Below are 25818 nucleotides of genomic sequence, written 5' to 3' on the forward strand. Positions count from 1 at the left end.
GGGGCGGCCTCTCCTTCCTCACTCGGCCACCTCCATCTTTCACTGCTCTAATTTGCTGCTTGTCTTTCGCTTATGCTGTCACATATGGTCCACAACATCTTTCCTTTTTTCACTCCTATCTGCTGGTCTTCCATGCTCTAGCCTCTATTGGTCCTGTCCTCCAAAAGGGACTGTCCAGTCAATCCTTTCATCGTATATGTACATTTTGCCTTTTGAGTGATGTTTCCCAGATTTTGTAGATCTCTGCCTTTTAAAAATATGCCTTCTGCTCCAGTATCATAAACTCTTCGCAATCAACTAATAATGGGTTCTTCTGGTTTCTGTCTCGCCACTTCCATTGTCTTCTATGGGCTGCCTGTCTTAGTAGACTGGTCTCACATGGGCTGCTGGCTTTGTGTTGGTAGACCTCTTCTCCAGTGGAGAAATTTCCTCGCTCCTCTTTTTCTTGTCTAGATATCTCATCAGGATCCCATCACATTCTGTTCCTTTATCACTCAACTCCCTGTAGAACCAGTCTGGGTACTTCCCTAGTGTGACTTGCATTGACCTTTAAATTAGTTTTGATATTGCAGCTTCTCTCTATACTTTTTTTTTTACAGGCCCTTAGTCATTCAGAGCATTAGCTGATACATTTTGCTTCTGTCTCCTTCGGGGTTACTCCATTTCTTTTTCTTCTTCATCATCATCTCCAAGCAATGTTTCACTTTGTTTTTGGGCCTTCTCTCCACTTTTCGAGTTCATCAGCATCTTTGTCAGACTTTCCTCCACCCCTCTCCAGGTTACTGAGAATGAGGCATCTCCTCCTTTGCTACTCTTGTTTCTACACTTTCACTCTCCTGTCTTCCACTTCCTGGGTCTCGAGTTCCCAATAATCACTTCTCCGTTACAAAATCCTCTTAGGTTCTCTGAACTGGCAGAGGTAGGCTGCTCGTCTCTCTGTATTTTTTCTAGGTTGATCCTTTTTGATCCTTCTTTCTCTTTCGCCCGTTGGTATGCTCTCCACTACTTCGGCCTTATTTGCCTTTGTTGGTTGCTCACACGTTTGTACCATCTTTTAGAATGGAGTTTGGCCTAGCCAGTCTCCGGGTCTGGAACATGAAGGCTTGCTTAGAATCCTGGTAATTGTTCCGGAGGTCTGTGCCCTGTAGCAGTCCTGTATGGCAGTATGTTCCGAGTCTTTTCTTGTTGGCCGCTAGGGGTGCTAGGGAGTACCTCTGTCCCTCACTAGTTTCACTTGTTCTTATACCCACCTCCTTTACCTGGACTGAAAGCACACGTGGCTGCTGTGCGTAGCTTTATATTAAACTAGGCATGCAAGCAGTAACAGGCTTAATCACTTGGAACTAGCATAACTATAAAACTATTCTCACCCTAATCTTAAATGGTCTAGCAGGTCAGCACTAACCGGGTGGCTGGAGGGAGGGGCAGCGTTCAGACCAGAAAAGAGTGGCAGGCTGTGCTGGATGTGACCTGATTGTCAGCCCGCTGGAGCAGCTATATTTCAACCTGGTGTCAAAGTGTTTGCACAGTAGTAGACAAGGACTTTTTCATATGGGATCAGTGCCAAACTTAATGGGGGTCTAGTTAATTGCAAATATGAACCCCCACCAATAGTTCTCCAGATAGTAAGGTCTCTTTTTTTTAGGTATTTACAATTATTCCGTCTGACCTGAAAGGTGTCAGTTAGACATGATATTCTTATTTTATTCAGCCAGTCCTTTCCTCAACCAATCAGCCTTCCATTTTTCATCTGGTCATCTTATCTAAGCATGTCTACTGTAGTTCTAAGAATGTGTGTTCAGACTAAAACTGACATTGCATTTCTTAAATTAGAAACACAATTATTAATCGAAAGTAAATGCTTCATCTCTTACTATACTACATCTTACTAAATTTATTATTTTGTCAAATATTTCCTTAGGTAAAACTGTCTGTTTAAAGTAATTAATTGTGAAGGCCAGTCTTCAAAAAATGACACTACAAAGTTTCATTTGTGTCCAAACAAATCTGATTAATTTTAAGGTGTTGGACATTTTTTTCCAAACCCAGTCACCAATATAGAGTCCCTTCACACACACTAGGCAGCTTTAACAGTGTTTACTGTTTTAATAAGGCTTTCAAGACATTAACAGCATTTTTTTTGGATTGTTTGTGGAACTGCGTGTCCATTTAGCCAAAAGTGACATTGAGGTCAGAGCTCTGAGCAGGCCTCTGGAGTTTCTTTACAATAAACTTTGATGGACTTAAAAAAAAAAAAAAAAAACTTTTTTAATGATTTACATATAGAAGCCATTTGTTAGCCAGCTGTGTACTAATTAGGACAAGATCTTTTATCTATGTCAACCTGAAGCTTTCACAGCACAGAGGTTAAATACCTAAGCAAACAGCATTTTGTTCATTCGTGTCACACATTTCTATATATAAACCAAATATTCCTCAAATATTATTGCACTAAGGCTTCAAGTAATATCACAGATTGCTAACTGTCTTTCTGCATAATGAGTCTTCCATTAGTATGCTGGTCGCTGCACCAGAAAGTGTGTGACTGATGAAAGTCTTCTGCTATGAGCTGTGAGTTGAGCCGGTTGCTCCAGGGAGTTGATACTTTGAAGGCCTTTGAAGTCCTTCTTCATCCACCGGTAAAGAAGTTGCTCATACAAGTTGGCTTAAAGCAGTCTTAATACAAAAGTTTCTATTTGCTATGCATCTAAGAATCCCGACAGCCATGACGGCATTAAAACATACATTACATGTAACGAACCATGTTTACACTTGAAACACATGCATCAATTGCATCTCTCGTTAGCCAAATTAAAAGTAGATGACACCTTGAATTCAGATGAGTTTTGTCTTGTATCCTATTTTATTACCCATCTGAACCAACAGCTTCATCTACTGGATGTTTTTGTGTTTTTTCCCTTGTTTTCCTCTGGATTTTCAATCTAGGAGGGCAAGAACTCATGCTTTTGCCAAGACACAAAAAGCTTCTTTTCATTCATCAGACAGGTCAACAAGTCCAATGGGGGATGCTTTGTAACCACTTTTGATTACACTAGCTCTCAGACACCCTGCATTAGCTGGCTTAGCATGACTGATGGGGAAGTCAGGAAAGCAGTTCCTCTTGCTTAAACTAGCTATGGCCAGACTACATGGCAAGTCTTAGACATGCTTGGACTTCATGTTCCGCAGACCTAAGCTGTGTTTCTATTGTTGTCATGGTTAAAGTTAAGCAAGTGTTCCATTTTTATGCAGGAAATATCCTTTTGTCTTTGACCTAAATTTCATGAAAATGCTGCTCACTTGCAGTCATAAGTCTCACCAAATATTTGTGCCTGCTGGCAATAATCACAGCCCTAAACTCCAGGTGACTCTGTACTAATTTCAATGCAGTGCTTGCCTGTTGCTGTCCTTCAGAACATGAAATGTGTCTTTATATAAAGAAAAACGCACCTTGATCATGTACGCTGCTTTTTTTTGTTTTTTTTTGAGAATCTACTCTGGGCCCTTAAAGGTTTTATTGGATTTAAATTTAAAGTCACTGGGACAGTGGTAGCCTAGTGGGTAGAGCTTTGTGCTATTAACTGAAAGGTTGAGAGTTCGAATCCCAGGTCTGGCATGCAGCCACTGTTGGGCCCTTGAGCAAGGGCAAAGTCCTTAACCCTCTCTGCTCCAGGGGCGCCGTACGATGGCTGACCCTGCGCTCTGACCCCAGCTTTCAAACAAGCTAGGATATGCAAAGAAAGAATTTCATTGTACTGTACACCTGTATATGTATAAATGACATCTGGATCGGTCATCTGGACTAAGCAGATTAGCTTTTGTGTGTGTGTGTGTGTGTGTGTGTGTATAAATCTCTGTTTAGAATTAAAACACTTACATAGGGTATATACAGTATGTGCAAACTACATGGTAACTTCACAATTAAGGCATTTTTATTTGCACAAATACAGTAAATGCCATTTATTTTATACAACCCAGTTAAATAAAACACACAAGCACCGTATATGTGCCCTAACTGCTTTCTATCTGGTTACAGTAACTGCTAGTGCAATTAGTGTAATATTCTCTTACTAACTAGATGAAAGCCCGCTCCATCCGCGCTGCTTTCTTTGATCTGAACTCTTTTACATATTGATTTGCAATTGTGCAATGTTACTTAATAAACCAGTCAACACTCCCACTAACCACTAGACCACAAAGTAAACGTGTTCTCTTTATTTGAGGCCTTAATAAATCAGGACCCATATTTACCAATAAAATAATGGTGTGTTTTTGAGGATCATCTTTTTGCATACATGCAAAGTCTAAACAATTAAAAGAGGAAGTTTTCCCCTTGTTTTAGCAAACAGAATTGTCATTAAAATTCCCTAAGAAATCCTTTAGATTTTCTCTTGGGAGCAAATGCCTGGACTAGCTCAATGTACCCCTGTGAATAATGGTTTTGTTCTGGTCATTCTGATTTGACCGTTTGATTTAGGTGTTGCATAAGCTCAACCTAACTTCAAAAAGCTGTGGTAAATTTTTCTGCCAACAGTGAAAGTTTAGTCATGTTTAGTCATGTTTGAGGACAACTAAAGCACTAGACAAAATGTTTTTTATGCAGAACTTACCAATGACTGGTTTTCTATTGACTTTCTTTAGGTAGCTCCAGAGTTTGGTACTTTCAGGAGGTGTGACACATTTGGGAACTGCAATAAATAAGAAAAACAGTCTATAAATAAAGAACTACACAGCTGTAACAATAAAAACAGTTGTTATTGGGTTCATTTTATCAGTCAACATCAAGGATTGCATTATTTACACAAGTTGTCTAAATACAGCAAATCAGTTTTCAACCATGAAAAACATGTTACACACAACAGTTGATCATTACAATTTGTAGACATTTTACCTATTCAGGACTTGTGTAGTAATTAATTAGCTGAAGATTTGGTTTTATTCGATACTAGTAATTTGGCCCTACTAGAAGACAGCACATACTACATAACACTGTGGCATCAAGTACATGCTTTATCCTTTTGGTTTACAACATAATATATTATTATTATTATAACTTAATTTATGATAAAAGTTATTTGTTAACATCTGTCTTCATCTTTCTACATTTTTTTCATTTCTTCATTTCATTCATTCAATCATTAGGAAACTATCTCTATCCAACTCCAACTTTTTAGGCCTGGGCTAGCTGCCAGCCCATTCAACTGTATGTCCTCCTACACCTATTCTGGGAATATCCTGTTCCTTACACAAGGAATTCAGCCACTGCAAATGAAACAGGTTTTTAAATCTGCATACGCACACAAGTTACACAACAGAAAGACAGTGTTCCTAATTTGGTGTTGGATTATATTCATAACAGACATCCAGAAAAGTTGTCTTTTCTGAACATACTGTTCTCCTCACTTTGATGTTTTAACACATTAGTAGGAGTCACTGTTTTCCATCTGGTCATTACTGGAACCAGGTGAAATCTGTAAATACCAAGTAAAAGTGCATGTGTGAAAAAGTCATTGAAAAGGAAATGTGTCATGTCAGTACACATCATTTTACTATGTACACCTTTCTGTGATGGAATTAAATGCCAACAGTGCTCTCACCTCCCTCACCAAAAACACATAAGAAGACACACCTGCTTGGGTCTCTGTATTTAATTCAGGAGGAGGTGGTGTCATTTTTGAGTCAGCATCCACCTCTGTTGGTTTCTGTGTAGGTTTTGCACATTGAGGTTCAGGTTTTTCCAGTGTTGTAAAAGTCTCTGAAGTGTGGGGCGGTAGAATGACTGCCGGATTGGATTCTGGTTCGGGGATTATGTCTTGTGGTCCAGACTGCTGTGTGGGTGGTAATGGTGCAGCCTGCTGAGAAGATGCCATGGTAAGGCAGGTATGGTGAATATCTGGTAGTACTGTGGCTTCCAGCTTGTCTGTTTCTTCTGTATGTATGAGTTCAGAACATACATCCAAATCTATATCCATATCAATAGCTTTATCATCATCTGTTTCTGTAATGGATGTTTCTGAACACTTTGCATCAGAGCCAATCTGCTCTGAGACTGACATTGTATGATTGCTGCCTTGTATTTTACACTGTGAACCATTTTCTTGACAATCCGTGTTATCCAGTTTGGGAATGAAAGTTTCTGTGCAAGTTGTGTCAAGATTCTGCATTGTGTCTGCCATTGCTGGATTGCTGTCTTGTGTTTCACATTGTGAAATTTCTTGGCCATTCTTCTTAGAACTAGGAACTGAACAAAAATAAATACATTAAAAAGCAAGATTAAAAATAAATATAATTAATAGTAACCAATACAACATACACAACAAATGTTATTCTTAGAGTGTTTTTTTGTCTGTTTTTTGTTTTAATAAAAAAGATCAGAGATTGTAGCCGTGCAGTAAATCACACGATCTGCGATTCAAATCTCAACAGTGCTGTCGGTCAGTGGGGCATCTATACAGACATGATTGGCCAAACAGCCTAGCCATTAAAAGGTTTACTTATTGCTATTCTTAGCACTAGTTCCAGGCCCAGATAAAAACATGGAGGGCTTGATGTTTATCAAAGGGCAAAGCATTTAAAGAAAATGTCCATGCACAACAATTGCATATACATTTACCAGCCACCTGCCTTGTTTGTTAATAAATTTTATCAGACTTAAATGTCTAGACTAGTTTGAGTCTGGTTCAAATAACCACCTAAGACAACAGAGCTAAGTACAGTAGAGAATAGAGCTAAGTACAGTAGAGAACAGAGCTAGGTGGTGTGCTGTTACCCATAAAGAATGCAAAAACTACTCTAGTTATAGCTGAGTCAGGCATCATGCAAAGAGATTCTTACTTACTGGCCTTTTTACTAGGTACTCATATTCCATTATGACTGGGGTAAAGACGGCAAAAATGGGCTACAGATTGTAATTTTACACCCACTAAAAGCATCTATATGGTGGATCTAACATGTAAACTAGCCAATGAATTAATGTTCATGGTAAGTGTTTTTAAGTCAGCATGAGCCCCTTCATAGCCTTTTCCATGGCCAGTGAATATTCTTATGCTTGTATGCTTTTCACTAAACACAGTCATCACATTTTTCTCTCAGAAACAACAAAATATTAATACTTACCCAATTTGGCTCCAGGGACAACAGAAGGTTTCAGTTCTCCTAATCCTTGTTCGCTTAAAACCGACTGCAGAATACCTGTTGCTGTCACAAAACAAAAGTAACAAAACAGCGATTTATTACTTACAGTGGCTGCCTATTTTTATGCCGTTATATTACAATAATGCACATCCAAAAATTTACAGATGAAAATTGCAAATGTAAAGCATATTCATTCACAAAACTACTTACCAGTCTGATAGCTGCCTCTTTCAACTGGATGGAATTTTTCAAAGCTTAGTTCCACTTCCTTTAAACAGATAGTTAAAAGACAAGACAAATAATGAAAATCAATTCTAGAATATATTTGGAATTTTTGTCTGAGTGACAAACAGTGGATGAGACAAAGATGAAGAAGACATTAAAACAGAAATCTGGTCAATGAGGAAGAAAGAATCCACTAGTCACTCAAGGTGGTCTGAGTACAATATCTGAACAATATTTTGAAATTTAAAATAGCATTTTTACTCAAGTTTTTTTCATGTTAAGAGACACCTTTACAACATCATGGTCACATGCGTTGTTTGGAGTGGAAAAAAAGTAAAAAAATATTATCATATTTACTGTAACCAGTGGCAACTGTCATGATAAAGTAAAGATAGTTTTAATCAACAAACTAATTACAAAATGCCTAAATGTTTCAGTTTTTATGAACACCATTATAATACTATAACTGACCAACCTAAAATGTATAAATTGTGCTGTAAGGATTGCAGTGGGTCTGAAGGCAAGGTGGTCATTACAGGGGCTCACACTTACATTTACTTTCTAATGCCATTCACTTATTTACACCTTAGTGCTGTTAAAAGTAACTAATCCACTCACTGTTTTTGGAAGGTGAAAGGAAACAGACAGTGAACCAAGGTAATATTTGAACCCAGAAGCTCTGCACCCTGCCACCTATTTTTCAAGTTTAACATTTGAAAAAATGTTTGAGCTCTCACCCGGAAATCTACATTAGGACTTAATTTCTCCGCCTGTTGTGCCAGGTCTGTAACCAAAGACATCTGTTCAGCCTCCTCTCTGCTCAAAGAACCAGGATGGGCCAGATTCTGTATGTAAAAACACAGCCAGCATGTTGACGATACAATGCCAATACTTTTATATTATAGGCATTTAGTCTGGTTAAAACACTTACAAGATAGGCAACCACATGAGAAGTGCTTAAGATGTGGACAATGGCATGTCTTTCCGGAAGCATCTTTTCACACAGCAAGCACAGATAACCACATTTGGAATAAGGATTCTTTATAGCATACTTCACCATGAACTGCAGACCTAATAACAAAATAAACGTTGTAATGTACATTCAGTTCATCATACTTTACAATCATTTATCTATTTGTTTGGTGAACCGCACTTACCAACCACAGAAGACTTTCTGTCACAACTTTTTGAGAATGCCTGGAGTGTCACACGCTTTTCAACTGTAAAACATATGGTGCATCACACAAATATGTGTTCAATATAAGTGCTGCCAACCAAGACAGATATTAACAACACATTTACAAAATAACCGTTAAAAAACCATAACCTTACAAAAAACCCTAACAAATCTCTTGGAATTTGGGTACTTGTTGCAACTATTTTGTTTGTAGACAGATCATTTTTTTACTAATAAATTTGTATTTAGTGAAGTATTATTTTGATTGGGTACACTACTGGCTTTCCAATACACATTTAACAGAGCAACTAAAAAGAACATTCTGTTTTCAAAATGTACACTCTTACTTTAGCCCCTGTCCCAACTTGAGCATGAGACAGGAATCCAATTCTAAATGTTTGTATTTACAAAATACAATCGAGTTGGTCAGTGGAAACAATAAGTCATTTCATCATACCTTTCTTAGTTCAATAAATAAAGGTTAAAGAAGTTTAAAATGCAATATACTTGTAAACGCAGCTTCACAATAAGCTGTTGGAAGTTCCAGTGCAATTGATCAAAACACTCACCTTGAATGTATTTGCTCAGCTTTAACTTTCGAATTCTTCCCATGACTAAAGAAAGAGTAAATAAAGCAAAGATGAATTAACAACAAAAGTTACTTTCTTCTGTAACTTCTGTGATTACAAGAAGAATCATTCACAATTATTACCTTTTTCATATGGTAGAGTCCTGAACATCCCAAAGTGATCAGTTGGAAGGTCACACACCTGATAACAATAGTAAACATAAGAAATTATACAGTCGCAAGGGGAACTATTCTAACTTCTAAATCCTACCACCCTACACACACAAAATGTTCTTACATTCATCTTTTAACTTTCATTAAATTACAAAAGTCCTAAAACAAGACTAAGAGAAGAGTAAAATGGCTTTAAAATGTTACGAGACACGTTTCCTTAAGTAATTTACATTTACATTTAAGTAATGATACCACTGTCGTCTGATAAACCTGCATGTTTACATGTTTACATGTAACATTTACTTAAAGAAAAAAATCTTGGTTTAATTTAGCATACACTAACGCTTTTACAACAATTTAACATTCAGCAAAAATGCATTACTCACATTTACATGCATTTACTAGGTCAGACATTAGCACAAATCATGTTTTATTTGATTTATAGCAGATGTGGAGGTCTTACAGACTGCAAAATCATAATCTTAATAGTTATGAATTGTGTATTCTCCTTGACAAATAAATAAGTTATTTAACAGAAAATGTTACTTATGCAAAAAATAGTAAAAATATCAAAGAACAAACAGCATTAGAAAAAAACCAACAATGTTCATACAACATTGAATATACTAACGCTTACCTGAAGGACCGTATTATTTTCCAGTTTTTCCTCTTCTTTTGCAAACTCTGTAATTTGGTTCAAATTCCGAGAACCAAGGAATACATGGTCAGGTCTTTTATATGCCTAATAAAGCAGAATTTACTTATTATAAATTGTGTGTAATCCGTTATGTTTGTAATGTAAAGTGGATATGAAATGTTGTTTTGCTATAACATAAAAATAAGATGCTCACAAAGACATGGTAATAGTGTTGTGTGGACCAGAGGTGTGTACAGGCAGAGGTCACAGGGATGTTAATCTCACAGGCATGACACATATAGAATGCTAAAGTGGAACCACGATTCTGCCTGTGCACAAACACAGTGAGGAGCGACAGGCCTGAAAAACACACGCAAGCAAAACATGAGCAACACCAATCTGAAACAGATTAAGAATCTTATACCAAGCAGACTACCAAGCATGGTAGTACTCATTATTTTTTGAACATGTCTTATGCATATTGTAAAGGCAAGAGTCAACAAAACTAAAAGGAAAGAAAAACAAGAATTAAAATGACAGTGGATTGACAAGGCACTTCATTATGTGATACAATTAGCAAGTCTTGGTAAATGATATCTAAACACATACAGATGTGGAAAGGGGCAGGATTTCTGGCAGCCTAGGTCCTAACATCATATTACCCTGGTATGGTGTATACTGGACGTTACTCAGTACAGTAGAAAGTAGTTTGGTAAAATGCCACTTTACAGGATCTAAATGCCTTCAGAACTCTGAAATGAAATGAGCAGAAAGGATTATGGATGATCTTTTCCACCTCGGACATACACTACTTCAACCACTTCCCTTGGCAAGAGGCTGTGGTCAATCTTAACCAAAACATTACGCCATAACAGTTTAGAAATGACTGCAACTGGCCTCATCAACAAGGCCTGGGAGCCCCACTGACAGACTCTTTTGCCCTCATATACAATGTATATCACATTAATGAAAACATCTGCACATCTTGCACAATGTCATCTGCACATCTGTGATGCACTACACATACTTAATGCACTACATAAAGCCACAAAGTTTCATAAAGCCATTTTTGCTGGGTTTTTAATTATTTAAGTCTCCAAAGGATGGCCATTGCCAGAGCTTTCTTGTATAAGTATCATATAAAACTACATGCAAATAAACTGTACTGCAAGTCCAATATGTCAATATCCTGTGTGATTTCAAGCTTACTGCCAGTGACACCACCAGCAGAAAGCGATTTTGCTGGGCACCCAGAAAATGCACCCAGTCTCACAATGAACAAAGTACAAACCTTAAGACAACTACAGAATACTGTGAACTGACAAGGTAACTGATGGATCATGTACACTCTATATCTCACCTATGAGGGGGGATGGGGACGGCTTGTTTCGGTGAGACCACAGATACTGGTACAGTTTGATCTCCGAGATGAGACCTGGTCAGAGATAAGATTATATTATATTATTTTTAAAAAGTAGTTCCCAGTGACATTAATGCAAATATACTTATCTTAAAGAAATACATACCACTGAACATGCCTACAAAGACAGAGACAAGAAAATGGTTAGAGGAGAATGATGAACAGAAAAAACATGTTTAAATGAACCCGATAAATATTACTGTTTACTCTGCAGGTTTAAAATTTTTAAAAGCTAAATTACATACATTTTGTAACTGGTGTTCTAGACAAAATTTTTTAGGAAAGTTAAGTTGCTAGCTAATGAGCACATCTGACATAAAACAGTCTACAGCATCTTTTATTCTACCTTATTCTAAAACTAAAGTTCCTTTCATTTGACCATTGCAGAAACATCCACTGCTCTTTAGGCCATAGGAGATGAGCTCTGCTCTGAGAACTCTTAGAGTTTTCTGCATAGAAATGTGCAGGAATAAGCAAATAAGCAAATTACAGATTCCCCCAACGTCCCAGGAATGAAGTTTGTAATTTAAATCATGCCAATATGACAAAAAGCTGATATGAAGTTTATGCTTAAATTTATGCACAAGTCGGGGAAAATAGATAAGACACATAAAACATGCATGGTGTGATGCTACGCTAGTGTGGCTAAATGACATAATCCACCTAAAAGAAGCATAATCTTACATACCACATCTCACATACATTGAAAAACCACTTCAGAAATGTGGTATTTGTGAATTTGCGCACACAGATGTTACAAAAATGTACAACACCAAATTAGAAAAGTTGGGACAGTATGGAAAATGCAAATAAAATAAAAAAATCATTATTTGTTTCATTATTAGCCCTAAACTGCCCCTGTCCCAACTTTTTTGGAATGTGCTGCAGGCCTTAAATGCAGGAATGGATGTTTACTAATAAACGAAATGAAGTTAAGCAAACAAAACATGAAATATCTCAGGTTCATCCTGTCTGCAATCAAATTAAAGTCAAAGTAAATGTAATAAACTCTGTGTTTGTGTATTATTATTACTAGTATTATATGCATTATTTGCATTTTCCATGCTGTCCCAACTTTTTCTGATTTGGGGTTGTACAATAGAAATATTTTTTTTACCTGGTCCAAACAGCTTGACTAGTTTCTGTATTAAACATGCAACAAAAAAAAGTATTATTAGTCATCTTTATCCACAAACACAGAACAGTGATACATAAAATATATAAATAAAGGATAATTTATACTCTACTTCAAACTGATATTTTCATCCATTCACAAAGATTTAATATTTAAGCATAGCTCACAAAGAAACCAAAAAGCACATCTCTAAAATTATGTGCCAAACAAATTAAGCTTGTAGAGGTGCAGCACTTCTATTTTATAGGTCTATTACTCCTGCTCAATTATTTGTATTGTGACCACTGGATTTTAGCCACTGTTTTGGCCCACCATTGTACAGAAGACTGGAGATTTTGACTATTAGTCCTGTCACACTGCATACAACATACCACATACTTGCAAAACTTAGTGAATCAGTAAAAAAAAAAAAAGCACTGAATATTAGATAGGTTATTGTTATTCAAGCTAATAACAGCATTATTGTTTATAAAAAAATTAAAAAAATTAAAAAAAAAAAAGCAAAAAAGGAACTATGTAAAACAATCAGTCTTAAATTCCAAGCTTTACCACACAGCCATCACATACATACCCACAAAACCCTCAAAACAACCCACTTCCAAACTCACCTGCTGGTGTTCGTTTTCATTAACATGCTCTTTGTAATCTAATATGTTGATGAACGTCTTATCACATTCCTATTTGAAAAAAAAAAAGTTGAAAGACCTTATTATGCAAGCATTAGTGAATACATCTAAATTAAACATCAAACTTCTGTGACCGTGCCCCAATCTCAATTTTTTTCGCCTGCTCCCATATTTAGGGGTCGCCACAGTGGATCAGACCTGATACAACCCTTCAGGCTTGGGACCGGCACTAAGACCGCACTGACACCCAGATCTGAGCAGTAGTGGGCTAGCATATACCTCTGCACCACCTGAGCACCCCACACCCCAATCTCTAATACAAATATGACTGACTGTTATTAGACAGAAACTGAGATCACAAAGCAAAGACATTTAGAACATGCATTACCAAAAGAAATGATCTAAATTCTGGAGTGCTTGGGTGGTGCAGTAGTGAAATACTCTAGCCCACCATTGCTGGGACAGATCCCTAAGTAAACTCGCTTTTAGCAGGTTAAAAGATGGGTTGGTACTGCACACGTGTCGGAGGGGCCATGTGACAGTTGCGAAGCTCCTCGGTTAGGAGTGGAGGTCAGCAGCAGTAGGAGTGAATAACAATCAGGTAATCGGATATGACTAATGTGAAAACTTGAGGGGAAATAAATAGAAAAAAAAATCCCTAAAAACTAAGTTTAGATTTTGCCAACAATTTACAGTGGGGCCAAAAAGTATTTAGTCAGCCACTGATTGTGCAAGTTCTCCTACTTAGAAAGATGAGAGAGGTCTGTAATTTTTAATTCAGACAAAATCAGAAAAAAAAATCCAGGAAATCACATTGTAGGATTTTTAAAGAATTTATTTGTAAATTATGGTGGAAAATAAGTATTTGGTCAATAACAAAAGTTCAACTCAATTGTTACATATGTAACATAACCTTTGTTGGCAATGAAAGAGGTCAAACGTTTCCTGTAAGTCTTCACCAGGTTTGCACACACTGTAGCTGGTATTTTGGCCCATTCCTCCATGCAGATCTCCTCTAGAGCAGTGATGTTTTGGGGCTGTCGCTGGGCAACACGGACTCCACAAATTTTCTATGGGGTTGAGGTCTGGAGACTGGCTAGGCCACTCCAGGACCTTGAAATGCTTTTTACGGAGCCACTCCTTCGTTGCCCGAGCGGTGTGTTTGGGATCATTGTCATGCTGGAAGACTCAGCCACGTTCCATCTTCAATGCTCTCACTGATGGAAGGAGGTTTTGGCTTAAAATCTCACGATACATGGCCCCGTTCATTCTTCCCTTAACACGGATCAGTCGTCCTGTCCCCTTTGCAAAAAAACAGCCCCAAAGCATGATGTTTCCACCCCCATGCTTCACAGTAGGTATGGTGTTCTTGGGATGCAACTCAGCATTCTTCTTCCTCCAAACATGACGAGTTGAGTTTTTACCAAAAAGTTCCATTTTGGTTTCATCTGACCACATGATATTCTCCCAATCCTCTTCTGGATCATCCATATGCTCTCTGGCAAACTTCAGACGGGCCTGGACATGTACTGGCTTAAGCAGGGGGACACGCCTGGCACTGCAGGATTTGAGTCCCTCTCGGCGTAGTGTGTTACTGATGGTAGCCTTTGTTACTTTGGTCCCAGCTCTCTGCAGGTCATTCATCAGGTCCCTCCGTGTAGTTCTGGGATTTTTGCTCACCGTTCTCATGATCATTTTGACCCCACGGGATGAGATCTTGCGTGGGGCCCCAGATCGAGGGAGATTATCAATGGTCTTGTATGTCTTCCATTTTCTTACAATTGCTCCCACAGTTGATTTATTCACAACAACCTGCTTGCCTATTGTACATTCACTCTTCCCAGCCTGGTGCAGGTCTACAATTTTCTTCCTGGTGTCCTTCGACAGCTCTTTGGTCTTGGCCATGGTTGAGTTTGGAGTCTGACTGTTTGAGGCTGTGGACAGGTGTCTTTTATACAGATAACGAGGTCAAACAGGTGCCATTAATACAGGTAATGAGTGGAGGACAGAAGAGCTTCTTAAAGAAGAAGTTACAGGTCTGTGAGAGCCAGAAATCTTGCTTGTTTGTGGGTGACCAAATACTTATTTTCCACCATAATTTACAAAGAAATTCTTTAAAAATCCTACAATGTGATTTCCTGGATTTTTTTTTCTCATTTTGTCTCTCATAGTTGAAGTGTACCTTATGATGAAAATTACATCTCATCTTTCTAAGTAGGAGAACTTGCACAATCAGTGGCTGACTAAATACTTTTTGGCCCCACTGTAATCTAATTTTTTGAAGTAAAAAAAAAAAAAGATTAAATATGTCTAAAAAACTTACCAAACACAGAATCTTGCAGTGCTGATCGTCTTTTTTCTGAGTGGTACTATCTACTAGGATGAAAAACATTTTTTTTTATTATTATTCCTTTCATACACACACTGTCCAAAAATATTAATCAACATTTACTTAGTTAGTGATTGACTAGAACTGATTAACCAAACCACTTCTAGATCAAATGTGTTATACAGAGCAACAGATGGGCCACAGTAATTGTACACTCACAAAGTGCATCTGTTTAATAGGTGTAGCTTACAGAGAAGCCAATAATTAATAAAAGGTCTAACTAATAAAGTGCTCAGTTAAAGAATATGCAGTGCAGACTCGTCTGTAGGGGGAAGGAAATAGGTTTAAATATATCTAACACTTCTGCATTCTTGTATCTTTGTTTAACATATTGTTGAGAAGGCTTTATCTACTCTAGCAATAAGGGTAAGCAAGTAGGAGCAATGAGGGGGTGATTATGAATGGAGGAAAGGAGAATGGGCAAGATTTCAAAAGAAGGTCTGGTGGGCAAAGATTATGGTTTGTTTATTAGGATTTTACCGTCATGTTTTACACTTTGTTACATTCATGACAGAACAGGTAGTTACTCATTACACAAGGTTCATCAGTTCACAAGGTTATATCTAACACAGTTATGGACAATTTAGTATCTCCAATTCACCTCACTTGCATGTCTTTGGACTGTGGGAGGAAACCGGAGCACCCGGAGTAAGACACGCAGACACGGGGAGACCATGCAAACTCCACACAGAAAGGAGCCGGCCCGCCCCACCCGGGGATTGAACCCAGGACCTTCTTGCTGTGAGGTGACAGCGCTACCCACTTAGCCACCGTGCCGCCCCCTTAACAAAAAGCCAGAACATGTTTTAAAGGCTAACTATACAAGGTAAACGCATCATGCCCCTCAATCATGAGTAGTCATGATACATCTAGCTGTAAACTTAATGGGCTGAGTAACACTTTAAAAAACATTACAAACAAAGTCTCAAGTCTTTATTACTATCACACTGTATAAAGAAACTAGACAGAGAATAAAAGATCAGATAAAATTATCAGAAGAGATAATCAAAGTAACATATTTTATTATACCTTGTGCTTTGCCTTTTTGATGTACTGTTGAGACTACTGTTGTTGTTGTGCTTTCAGATAAGACATGAGCCTCTGGAGCAATCACTGCAACATGTAAAACAAAGGATTAAACTTTTTTTCTAGCATTTACAACTAATAAACTAATAAACCATACTTACAGCTTTGTTCTCCTGGGGTAACAGTGACTTTCACTTCAGCTTTATTACTTTCTTTCCTTATCTGCTGCAGCTTGCTCAGAGCTAAAGAAACAGAGTTAGGCTGCCTTAACCCAGTAACACAAAGAACTGTATGTAATACAGCAAACACTATTTTCATAGAAACAATTAAAAACACGAAAAATTTAGTAGAACATTAAATGAGGCAGCACTGACCCTTAAAAACTTAAACCAATATTCTAACCAATGCTCGGGCTGTTCAAGAATTAGCATGTTGGCCTGAGGAACGTATATAATGCTGGCTGTGGGCTACGGACAGAGCTGTGAACTAACCTACATGATGGCGAGTATATTCCGTATATACCAAACCCTTAAAATGATCAGTATTTTCTTTAATAACTTTCTAAGACATTATGGTAAATATAATTTATTTAAGTATTAACTGGTTGCATTGGGTCTAAAGTTCACCCAGAAACATTAGGCATGAGTTTATTAAAGTGCACGATAACCAATTGAGTCACAGCTGGGAGGTAACCAATACACCTACTAGCATTTTTTAAACTTTTGGATGCAAATGGAGTGCTTGGAAGAACTCCACACAAGACACTTTGAGAAGTCGGTTCTAAGAAGGTCTGAACTGGGATGCAGGGTGTAAAAATAAGATAATTGGTAATGGTACCCAATGTGTTCACATATGGAACCATTACATAAACTGCTGACATGATATATGGAAGTAAAAGTGAAAACTTTGGGCCACCATGGTGATTGCATAAATTCTTCTCTTTTCAGCTTTGGCCACAATGATGAGAGGTATGGGGGAGAAAAGGTATCAGATCATTCCTACACATTAGTGTTATTTAGGTTTTGTGTGTTTAGTGTAATTTTGTGGGTTATAGTTTCTGTGGAAATATTTTAAATATTGTGGCTTTAGTTTCCTGTGCAGCTGTGGGTCCCTCTTTTGATTCTTCAAAGATTTTTGTTTTGTTTTATTAAGCCAGAAAAGACTAAGAGGAACAATCAGTTCTACAATATAACTTACAATATCCATAACATACCCTATCTGGGGCATACTGACTCTTTCAAGGTTGCTCATTTAGATAGCAAACCAGCTACATGTATTAGATATTAGGTTTCCTACAGATGTCTTATCAGCTCCAAACACCAAAGACTACTTATAAAAGCATTTACATCACTTAATTTGTTTTTAAATAAGAAAATAAACCATTTTTAAACAACCAACAAGACATTATGAAGTTTTATTGCTGGGTAAATGTAAGTAATAAAGTGCAGTTATTTGAAAGGCAGTGGAAATGCATTATCTATAGAACTAAACTGCCAGAAACACTTCTACAACAAAAACATATAATGTGTTTGAGGTTCTTACCATTTGCATAGTTTAAGGAGTTAACGTTCCTGAAGTCTTTAAAATCCAGATGAACACTCTTACAGCAAAAAGCAGAAAGTTCAAATTATAATTATTAAAATTTTTGATTTTACTAGTAATCTAACCAAACGCTTACAAATTATTGTATTCCTGAACCAAAAAAAAAAAAAAGAACATGGCTTTACCCAGGTCATAATGAGACAATCATTAACCATATATCAGACACTGTTCCTACAAAAGTCCAACAAAACACTACATATCCCAAATTAAAGTCCCTTAAAGTAATTACAAAGAATTGCAATACCTGTATTTCTCCTGGAGGGCTTTGTTTCTGAGCCTGACTGGCCACGTGAAAGATCTCTTCATGGAAGCTGTAGGAGTAGTGAGTATAACTTTTCTCAGGACACTTCACAGATGCTAGGCGAGCTGCCCCCTAAAAAACAAAACAAACAATTCAGCACTTAAAGCAAAAACACTCAAATACAAATCACTGTGGGGCTAAGGCATGACTAAAAGTGAGACTATGTTTTGCTTTGTTTTAAAACAGGTATATGTAATACCTGAAGTTATCAAAAAAAGTACAGAAGCTTTCAGGAATCGATAATGAGACAGAGGATTAAGATTCATATGTAAATATTTTATTAACACATGCAATAGCAAGCAAAATACTGTAAATGACCATTCAGCACATAAATGACCATAACAATACTAATCTATGCAACATATAACAACATAGCAATTCCACAGTTGAGCTTCTGACAAGCTGAGAAGCAACCACAGATTTTATACCAAACTTCGGTGTGTGTGGTAATCCTTTGTGTGAGTGGGAGAGCTGCAAAAGCACACTCCAAGATTTATTATAATCAAACAGGTGGCCATTTGCCCAGACTGTAGTGACTGCTCAAGTATGCAAACATACTACACTGCTCAAAAAAATAAAGGGAACACTAAAATAACACATCCTAGATCTCAATGAATGAAATATTCCAGTTGAAAATCTTTATTCATCACATAGTGGAATGCGTTGAGAACAAAATAACATAAAAATGATCAATGTAAACCAAAATTATTATCCCATGGAGGTTTGGATTTGGAATCATACTCAAAATCAAAGTGGAAAATCAAATTACAGGCTGATCCAACTTCAGTGGAAATTCCTCAAGACAAGTTAAAATGAGGCTCAGTAGTGTGTGTGGCCTCCACATGCCTGTATGACCTCCCTACAACGCCTGGGCATGCTCCTGATGAGGCGGCGGATGTTCTCCTGAGGGATCTCCTCCCAGACCTGGATTAAAGCATAAGTCAACTCCTGGACAGTCTGGGGTGCAACGTGGCGTTGGTGGATGGAACGAGACATGATGTCCCAGATGTGCTCGATTGGATTCAGGTCTGGGGAACAGGCAGGTCAGTCCATAGCATCAATGCCTTCATCATGCAGGAACTGCTGACACACTTCAGCCACATGAGGCCTAGCATTGTCATGCATCAGAAGGAACCCAGGGCCCACTGCACCAGCATATGGTCTCACAATGGGTCTGAGGATCTCATCCCGGTACCTAATGGCAGTCAGGGTACCTCTGGCTAGCACATGGAGGGCTGTGCGGCCCACTGCCAAACCGGTCATGCTGGAGGATGTTGCAGGCAGCAGAACGTTCTCCACGGCGTCTCCAGACTCTGTCACGTCTGTCATATGTGCTCACTGTGAACCTGCTCTCATCCGTGAAAAGCACAGGGCGCCAATGGAAAATCTGCCAATCTTGGTGTTCTCTGCCAAATGCCAATCGCCCTGCACGGTGTTGGGCTGTAAGCACAAGCCCCACTTGTGGACGTCGGGCCCTCATACCACCCTCATGAAGTCGGTTTCTGACAGTTTGAGCAGAAACATGGATATTAGTGGCCTGCTGGAGGTCATTTTGCAGGGCTCTGGCACTGCTCCTCCTGTTCCTCCTGGCACAAAGGAGGAGGTAGCGGTCCTGCTGCTGGGTTGTTGCCCTCCTACGGTCCCCTCCACATCTCCTGGTATCTGCTCCATGCTCTGGACACTGTGCTGACAGACACAGCAAACCTTCTTGCCACAGCTTGCATTGATGTGCCATCCTGGATGAGCTGCACTACCTGAGCAACTTCTGTGGGTTGTAGACACCGCCTCATGCTACCTCTAGGGGTGAGAGCACTGACAAAATGCAAAAGTGACCAAAACATCAGCCAGAAAGGAAGAGAAGAGAGAAATGGTCTGTGGTCACCACCTGCAGAACCACTCCTTTATAGGGGTTGTCTTGCTAATTGCCTCTCAATTCTACCTGTTGTCTGTTCCATTTGCACAACAGCAGGTGAAATTGATTCACAATCAGTGTTGCTTCCTAAATGGACAGGTTAATTTCACAGAAGTGTGATTGACTTGGAGTTGCATTGTGTTGTTTAAGTGTTCCCTTTATTTTTTTGAGCAGTGTATATATATAGCCTGACCATAAAAATATGTGAAAAACGAGTTATACGGTATAAGCAGGTCAGGATGAGGTGACGGACAATACAATCATATTTCAATACACACCCAAATATGTACCCCTACCTCTAAAATTATTTGCACCCTTGACTAGGATAAGTAAGAATGTTTTGAAAAATATATTTACATTTAACCCATTTAAATTAACAGTGAAGTTAAGAAAAATGTAACAAAACATACATCACAATACATTTAAAATTATTTGCACCCTTCTGATTGTGTATATTTTTTGCATGTCATACTAGATGGTATCAGATCCTTAACAAAATGTAAAAAGAACATTAGGAAAAACAAAGCACACTTTTCAATTAAAAAAACCTGCTAATTGGTTGTGACATTAACACAAAACTATTAAAAACACTTCTAATAACTGGAGATCAGTCTGTGACATCACTGTGAGAAATTCTCTGGTCACTCTTAAATAACTGCTTCATTCAGAATTTACTAGTGGCAAGCAAGATCCTTGCTTCTGTCAAATCATCCTAGCTCCAAACTATAAAAGTAGACCATCACACTGTCACAACCATGTTTACGTGTTTGATCTCATTTACCCGCGTCATACACCAGACAAAGTCTTTTTAAGAAAATCAATTTTTGGGCTTCATAATTTTTCCATGGATGCCAGTTTGCCTAGTCCCTGCCTGATACTAGTGTCAGAAATGACCTTATCTGAGGCAAGCAAGGCCTACTGCTTTTGTGAACATTTTCTGAATAATGCCAATTAAATCTCAGGAAAATTTTGGTATCCACCTTCAGTAGAGATTTACCACTGCTAAGTATTTTCCATTTGGAAAAGTAGAGTGATATATTTCAGTCCAATCGCCACTTTTAAGTATGATTGTGGATTTATGATGTTCTGGGGCTGTTTTCCACTTAAAGCCCTGATATAGAGTCCATGAGGATCCAAAAGACAGGTCATCGCCCATGGCTATCTAACTCCCCTGACCTACACCTCTAACCTGAAGAGAACCATTTAAGAGACCCCAGATAAAAATAAAGTACTGTATGCAAGCATTCCAAAACTGTTGGAAATCATTTTTGAAAAATAGTTTTGCTTTGTTTTAGATATTTATTTTCTTAGGACAACTGATTTCTTGCAGTGCTAAAAACAAATAACATGATAATTCAAACTGATAATGTATACACACATAAAAACTCACCAGACTACAATCAATATGTTCAAAGCTGATGCAGTGAGAAATGATGTTATTGGCTGAAAGCTTCTTTTTGCACAAAGTGCAAAGATAACCACAACATCCATCCTTCTCCAGACAGGAGTACTCAAGCAAGAAATTTAATCCTAGAAGAAAACAAGCATGATATAATTAAGAAAGCATGTACACATGTAAACCGTTTTATAGTATGATTAATGTTGTTCTACATAGATGCATGATCAGTCATGTAGACCAAACAAGACCCAAAGCTCTGAAACTTCCACCTGGCAGTACTATATAAGACTGTTACAAGCATCTCACCTAGCAAAGGGTAAGTTCTAGCAGGGTCACTGATGTATTGCTGAATGGTTTTCTTCTTTGGTGTGCCAACTAGACAGTTTATCAAAACCAAAAGATACATTAAAATATGTAATTAAAAATACTCAGATATATTAAAACAATTAAACATGGCTTACCTCTGATAAGTTCAGTCACGTCGTCTATTTTGGAAAACATTGACATCACTAGACAGTAGAAAAGTTGAAAAAAGCATTATTACATCAGGGGTTCACAATCCGGTCATAAGGAAAGTAAACAGTGTACATTTTGTGTAGTCATTATACATTCATTTTCAGTTACTGCCTTATTTTGAACAGGGTCAAGATGGGTCTAGTGCAACACAGAAAAACACTGGACTAATGGAGGTAAATACATTCACCAACACCTGGAGCAACTGATTGTGGAGTTTTTAAAACGTTTTTAGATATAATAGGTATGTATAAGTGCCTTGGTTTACTGGATGCAAAACTATACCATAATACATAGTAAACGCAACTCAATCATAAAGTAAGAGGCTCTGTGCAAACAACATCTACAATTATGTTCCCTTTAATGGTATACTGTATAACTTGAACGTAATGACAGCGGTATTGAATGTGAATCATCATGTAATAATGGGCTTGATCTAAGATAAATATGATGACAGAAAAGATGCCATATGTTAGCCGACTCATTTTAATGCATGCTCACATAATGATCCTCAATAAATCTATACTCCTTCTGCTACTTCAGGTGTTAGGTGTAAGTTTAAAGTATTATTTGTAAGTTGAGGTTGACACGACATGACCTTTTGCATGTTTTGGAGAGAACCCAAAGTAACCAAACAAAAGACATGGACAGTTTGAAAATGTGTGGTGGTGAATTTTTTTTTTTTTTTGTTATTTAGTTATATGTTTCTCTTTTATATAGAGTTTCATGTTGTTTTGTCACAAAAGTTCTCGAACAAACATACAACTTAATACTGCATAACAATTACTCGAAAAGAAATCACCATGTTTTCCTAAACCTGAGAGACAGCACACTGTTTCTGTAAGGATTTCAGTGCCAAGTGCTGATACCTGAAGTTAAGATTTCAGTACTGTAAATTAAAAAAAACTGGTCATGTTCCAACATCATTATTATTATTTTTTCTTTTATTAAAGGAAAGACATGTCTGGAAAGAGCTTAAAAAACTAAACAAGCAATTATTTAGAAATGTTACTTTTATTCATGCACATTTATGAAGGCAAAATGTGCATTACTTACTGCTTCATTCAACCATGTTTATCTGGGTTGCATTTACTTTTAAGCATTTAGGTTTAGTAAAGTAAGATTTTTGGTTCCACTACCTACCAGTGAAATTTGATAAGAAAAAATACAAGACTAATTCATTAAATATTAGAAACAACAAGTTGGAGATTGAGTATCAATATAATGTAGCAGAGTATGCATGCATTATGCTCATAAGACAGCAACTGCTTTACCTGGTACTTCAGTGGGCTGGTGTCCTTATATTTTCTTATGTATGCATTAACCTGTGTCTCAGTAAATCTTGGGTTTGTTTAAGATGAATATTGCCAAGTAATGAAGCCATTTAGAAGCAGATTCTCTAACCAGGCCATATAAAATAAATAATATTTTAAAATCCCTGTATGAATACAAAAAAAGTGTGCAATTCATCATACTTAAATCATACTATTTCGTACAATACAAAAATTTTAGGTTAGACAAAAACGGTGATTTATAAAAATATTTATTAATTGTTTAATGTTTTACTGTAAATACAAATACTCTATATATATAATCTGTTAGTTACTGTGTATATTTTGGACATTTTTTAATAAAGGGAGGGGTAAAGAAGTTTAGAACTTAAATAGTGAAATTAACAGTGTGATAGTACCTGATGTCTGGATTGAATTTTTAGGTAATGGGATTTTTGATGGTTTTACATTAAACAATATATAGCAAAGTGTATAAACAATTAGGATAAAATTACCTTGATAATATGTCAGTTTTTTGCCCTTCTTCAGCATCATCTTTGGTAGATCAAATATCTAATATCACAAACAAACACACCTTAAACATTTTATCAGATACACCTGAAAAAATAACATATCAACTGCAGCACTGTCTTTACCCGTAGTCTGCCAGAGCCATTAATGCTTTTCTCCTTCACAACACTGGATGGCAGACAAGAAATTCCATCACTGTACCAACCAAAACACAGCAATTCTGGATTACTGTGGGCCTGAACCAAGAAGAAAAATACATTCATGTTTAACTGTTTATTTGCACAATCATCTTATATGTACACCGACCAGGCATAACATTATGACCACTGACAGGTGAAGTGAATAACACTGATTATCTCTTCATCACGGCACCTGTTAGTGGGTGGGATATATTAGGCAGCAACATTTTATCCTCAAAGTTGATATGCTAGAAGCAGGAAAAATGGGCAAGTGTAAGGATTTGAGCGCATTTGACAAGGGCCAAATTGTGATGGCTAGAAGACTGGGTAAGAGCATCTCCAAAACTGCAGCTCTTGTGGGGTGTTCCAGGTCTGCAGTGGTCAGTATCTACCAAAAGTGTTCCAACAGTGGTAAACCAGCGACAGGGTCATGGGCGGCCAAGGCTCACTGATGCACGAGGGGAGCAAAGGCTGACTTGTGTGGTCCAATCCAACAGATGAGCTACTGTAGCTCAAATTGATAAAGAAGTTATAGCTGGTTCTGACAGAAAGGTGTCAGACTCCATGATTCGACGGGTCAGGGCTGTTTTGGCAGCAAAAGGGGAAATATTAGGAAGGTGGTCATAATGTTATGCCAAATCTGTGTATATTGATTATGATCTTATATCTTTTCTGGGTTTTGTTGTGGCGCAAAAACAATTATTTTGTACACGTAGACATTCTCAATGACACAAAGATTTGTCAATTCATTGACAACAACTAATACTCACCAGGTATTTAGAGTAATGCTTAACAGAGCTTAGATGATCTATAATGTCACCAGAACTTAACTGCATCTCACATACATGACACAGGTAAAAGGCACCAATTCTTTCTGGAGTGATACACAACGTGACCAAATCCAGACCTTTAAACAAACACACACGTATATTACAGGCAAACAGGCTGATAAAACAAAAGACAACAAAACACATGGAATGACACTCACCAATAAGAGGAGAAGTTGGTCTCGGGTTTCTTTGGTAGTCCAGAACAACAAAAATGGGAAAGTAAACTACAGGAAAAAAATAAATACAATAATACTTCATAAAAAAACTAAGATCAAGGTAACTGACAACAGTTTGTATTATGAATAACTATACCTGGTCCTTGATGTATAGCTACAAAAAGAAAGAAAGAAAATAGTTTACTTCAGAAGTGATTTATAAGCACTCAGTCTAGCTTTAAACTGAACCATAAATAATCAGATTTAATTTAGTTCATAAATTGCATCAGTTGAATTATTCAACAGAAGTATGTCAGATCCAGAGAATGCTTTATGTTTTACCTAATAGTATGGCAAAAAGTAAAACAAGAATGACAACAACCAGCTTGCAAAACTAATAACAAATGTAAAATAGAGTTTGCAAGTACACATGTTATAGTGACTAGTGATTCCAACAAACATCAGTATGCAAATATTGGGGAACAAAATGGCCAAATAACATTTTGTTAATTTTGTTGCAAATAGTATTGCATTTGTTACTATTAGGAGATTACCATTTCAAAGCTTTACACAGTATTCATCTTTTTAAATCTGATTGCCAATTATAGGATTTA

The 25818-nt window shown here is 37.4% G+C and overlaps 1 protein-coding gene and 1 long non-coding RNA gene across 2 annotated transcripts in view; both read right to left on the bottom strand.

Moving 5' to 3' along the window:
• Window positions 1-19410, bottom strand: part of si:ch211-199g17.2 (uncharacterized) — a 35253-nt gene extending 15843 nt beyond the window's left edge. The window contains exons 1-21 of the mRNA XM_062985983.1: window positions 19261-19410; window positions 18358-18486; window positions 18054-18111; window positions 16673-16753; window positions 16515-16598; window positions 15420-15472; window positions 13079-13147; window positions 12453-12477; window positions 11442-11453; window positions 11276-11350; window positions 10130-10275; window positions 9916-10020; window positions 9249-9306; window positions 9106-9150; window positions 8517-8579; window positions 8291-8430; window positions 8097-8204; window positions 7345-7402; window positions 7117-7197; window positions 5630-6241; window positions 4611-4688 (exon numbers count right to left, since the gene is read on the bottom strand). Of these exons, the coding sequence (XP_062842053.1) occupies window positions 4611-4688; window positions 5630-6241; window positions 7117-7197; window positions 7345-7402; window positions 8097-8204; window positions 8291-8430; window positions 8517-8579; window positions 9106-9150; window positions 9249-9306; window positions 9916-10020; window positions 10130-10275; window positions 11276-11350; window positions 11442-11453; window positions 12453-12477; window positions 13079-13147; window positions 15420-15472; window positions 16515-16598; window positions 16673-16753; window positions 18054-18111; window positions 18358-18486; window positions 19261-19410 (2230 nt within the window). The remainder of the gene's footprint in view (window positions 1-4610; window positions 4689-5629; window positions 6242-7116; window positions 7198-7344; window positions 7403-8096; window positions 8205-8290; window positions 8431-8516; window positions 8580-9105; window positions 9151-9248; window positions 9307-9915; window positions 10021-10129; window positions 10276-11275; window positions 11351-11441; window positions 11454-12452; window positions 12478-13078; window positions 13148-15419; window positions 15473-16514; window positions 16599-16672; window positions 16754-18053; window positions 18112-18357; window positions 18487-19260) is intronic.
• A 2620-nt stretch (window positions 19411-22030) lies between these two features.
• On the bottom strand, window positions 22031-24229 carry LOC134331870 (uncharacterized). The gene is made up of 4 exons (XR_010015181.1): window positions 24166-24229; window positions 24025-24082; window positions 22187-22234; window positions 22031-22100 (listed from the first exon to the last, which is right to left on the bottom strand). It is a non-coding gene; the product is annotated as an uncharacterized LOC134331870 (long non-coding RNA).
• Window positions 24230-25818: the final 1589 nt, after the last annotated feature.

This window comes from Trichomycterus rosablanca, chromosome 2 (genome assembly GCF_030014385.1).
Source record: "Trichomycterus rosablanca isolate fTriRos1 chromosome 2, fTriRos1.hap1, whole genome shotgun sequence".
Taxonomy (NCBI): Eukaryota; Metazoa; Chordata; class Actinopteri; order Siluriformes; family Trichomycteridae; genus Trichomycterus; species Trichomycterus rosablanca.